The sequence below is a fragment of the Hylobates moloch genome, unplaced genomic scaffold, assembly GCF_009828535.3.
Source record: "Hylobates moloch isolate HMO894 unplaced genomic scaffold, HMol_V3 SCAFFOLD_21, whole genome shotgun sequence".
In the NCBI taxonomy this organism is placed as follows: Eukaryota; Metazoa; Chordata; class Mammalia; order Primates; family Hylobatidae; genus Hylobates; species Hylobates moloch.
Window position 1 is genome coordinate 6,871,369 of NW_026652296.1, and position 8,793 is coordinate 6,880,161.

The 8,793-nt window shown below is 43.0% G+C and overlaps 1 protein-coding gene across 7 annotated transcripts in view; it reads left to right on the forward strand.

Annotated features, from left to right (window-relative positions):
- BCAS1 (brain enriched myelin associated protein 1) overlaps positions 1 to 7,070 on the forward strand; it is a 113,603-nt gene extending 106,533 nt beyond the window's left edge. For all 7 annotated transcript variants that reach the window (XM_032142192.2, XM_032142196.2, XM_058433080.1 and 4 more), the window contains one exon: positions 5,619 to 7,070. In XM_032142192.2, coding sequence (XP_031998083.1) covers positions 5,619 to 5,693 — 75 coding nt within the window. In that variant the 3' untranslated portion in view covers positions 5,694 to 7,070. The remainder of the gene's footprint in view (positions 1 to 5,618) is intronic.
- The last annotated feature ends 1,723 nt before the right edge of the window (positions 7,071 to 8,793 follow it).

Here is an 8,793-nt window from a genome sequence, read left to right on the forward strand (position 1 = left end):
TTTATTAAGCATTCCATCTAAAGCACATTCACATTCATAGCTTCTCTCTCCTATTCCACAAGATGTAATAGTTCCTTACTAGCTTCTTTTTTCTGGGTGTAGTGCTGTCTTCAAACTAATCATGTAGTCCTTGCAGTGCTTTCATTGATGTGAGGAAGGCAGATGTTGATGTAAAGCAGGAATGCCGGTTTGTAGCCCTGAGAGAAAGACTTCACCCAAGTGGGTGAGGCTTTACTGGATTTGCCAACACAAGTCTTCTCAAAATGTACTGTGCACACAAATCACCCAGGGATCTATTAACACACATTCTGATTGAGTAGTTTTGGGGTCCGACTTGGGATGCCACAAAGCTCCTGACTGATGCTACAAAAGCTGCTGATCCAAGGATCACACTTTGAGTAGCAAGTTGCTAAAGGACCAGAAAAGAAGATGTTGGGGGAAGTATTTGGATTTCTTTTAGTTTACTTTTTTTTTTTTTTTTTTTTGTCTGAGATGGAGTTTTGCTCTTGTTGCCCAGGCTGGGGTGCAATGGTGCAATCTTGGCTCACTGCAACCTCCGCCTCCCGGGTTCAAGCTCCCGGGTTCAGCCTCCCAAGTAGCTGGGATTACAGGCATGTGCCACCACGCCTGGCTAATTTTGTATTTTTAGTAGAGACGGGTTTCTCCATGTTGGTCAGGCTGGTCTCGAACTCCCAAGCTCAAGTGATCCACCCGCCTCAGCCTCCCAAAGTGCTGGGATTACAGGCATGAGCCACCATGCCTGGCCTTAGTTTACACTTTTTTAACCCATGATTTATTCATTCATTTAAAATGAACACCACCCAGGGAATGATTTACATTGTGGCTTCTAATTATTTTAGTAGAAGCCAGCCTCTACAATCGGTATGAAGGCTGAAAAAGAAAGATGGTATGGAAAAGTTCAGATGATTTCTAATAATCTGGTCATTCATTTAACAAATATTTGTAGAATATTTAGAATCCTGACAGTGAGCTAGACCAGGGGTATTAAAAATGCAACCCTTGTTTTTATAAATAAAGTTTTATTGGAACATTGCCATGTTCATTCATTTACATGTTGTCTGTAGCTGCTTTCACACAAAAACATTAGGGTTGACTAGTTGCATGACTAGAGTTGACTAGTTGGGTTGACTGGTTGACTAATTAACTAGACTGCATGGCTCATAAGGCTTAAAAATTTTTGCCATCTGGCCCTTTGCAGAAACATGTGCCAAGCCTTGAACTAGGCACTGGAGGTATATTCAGCAAACAAAGGGAACAGGGTCCCTGACATCAGGGGTTCATATTCTAAGGGGAAGCATGGAGCTAAAAAGTATTAATAGATAAGTTAAAAAACAAAGTTAAAATTATTAAAACTACAACGTTAAAATTACAAAATTAAAGACAAAATTTGCCAACAAAATTGTAGGTCTGGGAGATCACTGAGGGAAATAAACAAGGTCCCGCGATAGAGTTTGCCTGAGTATGGATGGGGGGCGGGGTGTGCTACTTTTAATCAGTCAATCCCAAAATTGTCTCTGAGGAGATATGTCTGAGATGAGACAGGAAAGGTTAAAGGTGCCAGACAGGAAGAGAGCAAGGCTCTTTCTTCCAGGAGGAGGGGACAGCCCTGGCAAAGGCGCGGGCGTGGGAATGAGCTTAGTGAGCTTAGTACATTTCAGGAGGCGAAACAGGGCCATGGTTGCTGAGGGTGGAGAGGTAGGGTAGGGGGAGAATGGTGGAAGTAAGATTGGAGCTGTGGGCGGGGACGTGCTCATGCAGGCTGTACAGGCTGTGCAAGGAATGCGGACATAATCCTATCTGAGCAGGGAAGCTACTCACAGATATTAAGTAAGAAGTCTTGGCCCATGTTGATAACATTCAAAGATTTTATTTGCTGCTGTGGTGGAGAATGGCTGCTGCAGATCATTAGGAGATGGTTAATACAGGTCATGTTTCCTGGGAGAGCTGATGGAGATAGGCCTGGTGATTCCTGAAGAAGTGACAAGAAGTAGACAGGTTGCAGACACTAATTACAGTTCTAGAAACCGAGTCCCTCCTCTGGGACCACACTCCTTTACAGACCTCATCTCTTTAGGATGGCAGCATCCCTTCAGGGTGGGACTGCTTCTGCCACACCTCCCAGACACATAAGCTGGGCTTTTGTGTCTTTTGCTGAACATTCCACAGGTTGTAAGAGACAGAGGCAGCATTCAGCTCAGGTCCCCTAGACCCCAAGTCCTGCATCGTCCCAGTGTCACAAGGCCTCCAGCAATGATGGAGGATGGAGGGGGGCTTCCCTGCCACTTTCCAAAGACCAAGTCTGGAAGACTTTCAAGCTGGACACATTCCCCAGGGTTGCCTGACCGCCTTCCTGGGAGGGGATTGCTGGCAGCCGAGCCTGTCACCACCCACAGAACTATCGTGGTGCCTATCACCCACAGGAAATGAGACACACCACAGGCCGATCCCTGCATGATCTTTGTCTCACAGTGACGTCCTCGTTAGTCAGGTCCTTTTTCCTCCTTCTCCATCATGCTGCTTGAGTTCTAACTGAGAGCAACCCACTTGGTTTTCAAAAATCTGAAAAGAACTGGAAGGAAGCCCTTGGAATTCACACATGTTTGCAAACATTTTCCTTTCTTTTTGAGCAAAGGGACTTTTTTGTTTACAAAAGAAAATGTCACAAAACCTGTGTGTGTGTGTGTACAGATATATGCATATACGCACACACAGATACATATGATAAAAGTGAAACTATTCTGATTGGTGGAAGACTGGGTTTCTCCCTTCCCCTAAGCACCACTTCTTTGATGGCCCTTTCCCAGCCTTCCCCTTTCCCATTTTCAGGAGTCCCTGAAGTGCTAGACTGTGTGCAGTGCAATCTGCAGGCAGGTTTAGCAGATGAACAAATGGAGGCTTGAAAGGGGAAGACATCTGTCCACACTGGTGTGGGCTGAACCGAGGCTTGTGACAATCAGCACAGTCACTGCAAGGAGCCTGAGATCGAGGGTTGGAAACAGCGGGCAGTGAACAGGGCTGCAGTGAGGACCAGGTGGGATGGCAGTCTAAGACCTCACACAGATGAGGCAGCAGGCTCTCAGCAGCGAGGGACCGGCCAGAGGTCATGCAACCAGAAAGGGATGGAGCATCCCCAGACCCACAGCTGACTCCTGAGCCCAAGCTTTTGGTATCTCACGGTGTCCTGGTCATCTCGGGATGCCCCATCTCTTGATGCCCCAAAACTATTAATAACACAATGTGTTGTCTGCAGTAGGTGCTCAATATATGTTGTTGAATGAATTAGTGAATTCAACTACCACCACTAAAAATAATCATAACTCTTTTATCACACTTACTGTGTGACAAAGATTGTTCAAAGTACATTGCATATACTAACATTTAATCTTCAGAACTACCCTGTGAATTCCCATTTTATCAATGGTAAAATTAAGGCTTAAGTAGAGGGTTAGGCAATTTGACCAAAGTCACCCAGCTAGGAAGTGACAGGTCTGGCATTCAAAGCCCAGCAATCTGATTCCATGGTAAATTACATGAAATTACACTACACTGTGTAGTATATACAATATACTATACTATGCTAGATTATACAGAGCACTACACAATCTACGTACTATATACATATACTATATATGTGCCCTATATACATCATATATACTAAACTACACTATTTATTATGCTATAAAACACTCTATATACTATATTACATATTATACAATACCATGTATATTCTACTGCATTAAACCATATGACACTATGTACATATACTAGACCATACATACTTTGTGATAGAACATTATACTTCCCTTTCCTATACTATATAGTGTTCTGTATATATCATACTATATTATACATTATGCTTTGCTATACTTTATTTACTATACTATACAGTATACTAAACTATACTGTGCCATAGTTACCATACTTGACTATACTATATATGTATACTATATATACTATAAAATATACACTACCCTATATTATACTATCCTATATTACCTTATACTACACTATACTATCTATATATACTATGCTACAATACGTTATTATACTACTCTATACTCTCTCTATGTGTATGTATATATACTGTATACAATATATACAATCTTGTACTACCCTATACTGCCTTATAGTATAAAAGGAGGCCCACAATTGATCCATGCAGCAAGGTGGATGAATCGCAAATCCACTATGCTACATGAAAGAAGCTAGTCTGAAGGGGCTGCATATACTCTAGGATCCCATGATATGACATCCTGGCAAAGGCAGAACTCTAGGGATGAAAACAGATTGGTGCTTGCCAGGGTCTGCGGTGGGGAGGGGTTGACCACAGAAGGCACAAGAAGGATCTGAGAGGGGACAGAACCATGTGACATGTCAATTTGGATGGTGGTTTTAGGTGGCTATTTGTGTTGGTCTAACCTCATAGAACCAAATACAGAAAAGGTTAACTTTACTATTTGTAAGTTATACTTGACAGAAACGGTAAAATATTAATAATAATAATAATAATAATAGTACTCAGGCTAGGCATAGTGGCTTACACCTGTAACTCCAACACTTTGGGAGGCCAAGGTAGGAGGATCACATGAGCCCAGGAGTTCAAGACCATCCTGGACAACAAATTGAGACCCCGTCTCTACAAAAAATTTAAAAATTAGCTGGGTTTGGTGGTGTGCGCCTGTAGTCCAAGCTACTGGGAAGGCGACGTGGGGGGATCATTTGAGCCTAGGACTTCAAGGCTACAGTGAACCACAGTCCCACCACTGTACTTCAGCCTAGGCAACAGAGTGGGACTTTGTCTCAAAAAAATAAAATAAAATAATAGTATCTGCCTGACAACATTCCTTCACCCACATTCAGTCAATGTTAAGGCTAGGTACCATGTGCTAGGAACCTGCAAGGCGCTGAGACACACAGAATCTTTGCAGCTTCCAGTCTGGTGTAGAAGACAGATGTTAGACAAATAAATTAGATAGTAAGATCATTTCAGAGAGTGGTATGTTCTGAGAGAAGATAAAACAGGGTTTGGGGTGGGGGTCGGGGGAGGGATAGCATTAGGAGATATACCTAATGTTAAATGACAAGTTAATGAGTGCAGCACACCAACGTGGCACATGTATACATATGTAACAAACCTGCACATTGTGCACATGTACCCTAAAACTTGAAGTATGATAAAAAAAAAAAAAAGAAGAAGAAAATAAAACAGGGTGATGAACCTAAATGGTAACTGGGGAGGGGGCTAAAGTGAGGTAGATTTAGTACCCCCCAGGTACTAAGTGCATTATACGTATGAACTCACTTTATCTTGGGAAAAAACCCTCTAAGTTTGTCATTTCCATTTTAAAGATAAATAAACCAAAGCGCAAAGAGATGATAAGTAATTTGTCCAAGATTTCACAAAGCTAGAAAGTCATGTAACTGGGTGTCGAACCCGGGCATCTGATTGGAGACCATTCTCTTACCCAGCACTGAGGAATGAGATATATTAATTTAGCACAACACCTAGCACAGAGTAAGTGCTACATAAATGGCCATTGTTGCTGTTGACATTACAGATCTTCAATAGGCTGCCACGTCTTTCTGTTTTTCTCCAGGGACCAAAGCGGATGTTGGATGCTCAAGTGCAAACAGACCCAGTATCCATCGGACCAGTTGGCAAATCCAAGTAAACAAATCAGCATGGTTCCCACCAGGTTCTCCTGCCACCAAGATGTGTTCTCCTTACTCCATCTCCTCCCCAAACACGCTCCATGTATATATTCTTCTGATGGCCAGCAAATGAAATTCTGCCTAGAAATTAAGCCTGAGCTGTTGTATATTGAGGTGTATTATTTACGTCTCTGGTCCAGTCTTTTCTGGCAAATAACTGTAAAGATGGTTTAGCAGGTCACCTAGTTGGGTCAGAAGAGTCGATGATCACCAAGCAGGAAAGGGAGGGAATAGAGAAGTGTGTTCGGGTTAAGTGATGAAAATGGCAGTGGTGGCCGGGCATGGTGGCTCTCGCCTGTAATCCCAGCACTTTGGGAGGCCGAGGCAGGTGGATCACCTGAGGTCAGGAGTTCAACACTAGCCTGGCCAACATCGTGAAACCCCGTCTCTACTAAAAATACAAAAATTAGCCAGGCATGGTGGCACACACCTGTAGTCCCAGCTACTTGGGAGCCCAAGGCACGAGAACCGCTTGTACCCAGGAGGTGGAGGTTGCAGTGAGCCAAAGTTGCACCATTGCACTCCACCCTGGGCGACAGAGCAAGATTCTATCAAAAAAAAAAAAAAAAAAAGGCAGTGGCAAGTAAGTTATAGAAGAGGAATTGCTGCTAGAAGGAATTAATCGTTGTAGTAAACGCGTGCTCATCCTCTAAGCTTGAAGAGGGGAGACGAAAATCCATTTATTTAAATTCACATCTCAAGGAGGGAGAACCCGGGCTGTGTTGGGTGGTTGCCAATTTCCTAGAATGGAATGTGTGGGGTATAGAAAAAGGAATGAATAAGCGTTGTTTTTCAAATAGGGTCCTTGTAAGTTATTGATGAGAGGGAAAAGATTGACTGGGGAGGGCTTAAAATGATTTGGGAAAACAATTGCTTTTGAGGCTGAGTGACAAGGGCAAAGATTACAACTCAAAAAAATAAAATAAAGGAAGTTGCACGGTTATTTTGCAACACAAGGGGGCGGCAAGGTCCCCATTTTTATCCTGTATTCTGTATCCCTAACAAAGATTTGGTCTCTGCTAGCTTACATTATTAATGTTTCTCAGATGGCTGAGGGGCTTGCTTCATCTGTTCCGTCTGACACTTATCTCAAGTGTGTCTGTCATTCCTAATGTTCTCAGGATGTGCTCTGATAAAACCCTCCCCATAACCTCAGTTAATAAAAATTTACAGAAGATTTCTCAAATACCTGAGTTGTTTTTAATACCTGTACAAAGGAGTAAATAGGACCCTGAGTCTATTAAAATGTAATTCAAAGTAGCATATGATTGACTGACAGTCATGTAAACTGTATCTTTCTTTTTCTGATTTAATAAAAAAATACATTTACTTCTAAAGTATCTTTTAATTTTTAACTTTCAAAGCAGAAATGGCTCTAACTTCTACATTATAAAATCCATACTCTTCCTCCATTATCTTCTTTGGAAGATAATTCTCTCCCAGATCCTCCCGGATTTCCTTGTATATGGGCACACACACACACACAAATGTGTGCACGTGTATGTTTGCATGTACACACACATGCATGTATAAAATAGTGCTGTCTTAGGCCAGGTTGCTTGGAGCAGAGCCTGAGATGGGGGTTTGGGCGCATAGGATATACTGGGAGTGGGCTCCCTTCCCAAGGAAAGGGAGTAAGAGAAAAAGAAGAGGGCAAGAAAGGAGTTGGGCAAGGGTTGGTTTCAGCTGGAGCATGAATTGCACCACCCAGATAGTTTGACCTTGAGTCAAGGGAGCCGGTCTTTGAACCCCCGTTGGTGAATTCTAGGCTGCCCTGGGAGGTGGGGGGGGATGGGCAAGCGGCCCCCATTGAGCTGAGAAGCTGGGATGCCTAAGTCATTGGAGGATGAGTGCATTGGCAGTGTCCACTACAGATACACACATGTATGTTCAGATACATATTTATACCCATAGTGTCCACTACAGATACACACATGTATGTTCAGATACATATTTATACCCATATTTTTAGATACATGCACATACTCATATATATACATACATATGCAGGAATAGATCCATGCACTCACACAGTCGTATTTACATACATGCAAATAAACACATGTAACTAACACAGATCCACACACACGCATTGGCTCACACAAATCTATCTCATATGCAATTCATCACACATTGATCAGAGATAAACATTGAATATACTCTCCTGATGTGGACCTCGACTATAAGGACAAGTTTGCCGCTTAGGCAAATTACACCACGGCTTTGGCAAAGAGGCATTTGGAAAATGTGTTCAGAAAAACATGGTATCACTCAAAACCCAAGCGTAAGCGAGGAGAGGATCCTGTGCTGCTAGGGCCTGTTAGCTCCCAGCTTGGACGGGCCAAATTCGTGTTTCCAATAAAGACCAGAGGTCTTTTCCTTGCAGCTGGGTTAGCTTTTTCAAACCTCCTGACCATACCTTGAGATTACTCACACCTGTGCCTCACTCAGTTGAGAACTATCTCGTGCCGCTTAGTATCAGAATGCTTAACTTGGCAGGAAGCGGGAAAACAGCACTTGGGGAAGCCCTTGATGGGAGGCCCATCACTGCCATCATCAGAGCATGGGGTGATTCGAGGAAACCAGGCAGCTGCTATTCCTTTGTCTCCAAACACCGCGGGGGTTGCCTGCTGCAACCTTTGGTGAGCTCCTGAGCTGCGGTCCATTGAGGAAGGTGACAGTATCATTTGCAAGTTTCACCTCACTGGGTACAGGGGCTCTTTGCCCAGATAAGAAATGCCCCTAGGCAGGAGGAAGAGAAACAGACTGAGTAGCCCAGGCCAGTTACTTAGCCACTTACTAAGGCAGATGGAGCCCTCCCAAGCCCCCCCACTCAAACAAAACAAAACAAAATAAAACAAAAAAAGGCTCTTTGCTGAGAATCTCTCTGCAAAGCATGCCAACAGTTTTTATAACTGGTTTCCTATGCTTCTGGGCCAAAAAAGAGAATAGTCTTGTAATGAAATTGCTTTTTTTTTTTAAAGCAAGAAAGGCCAGAGAGAAGTAAAGCACATGACTTACTGAGAGAACTCTAAATTCAGTTATAGCTCAAGAAACAAG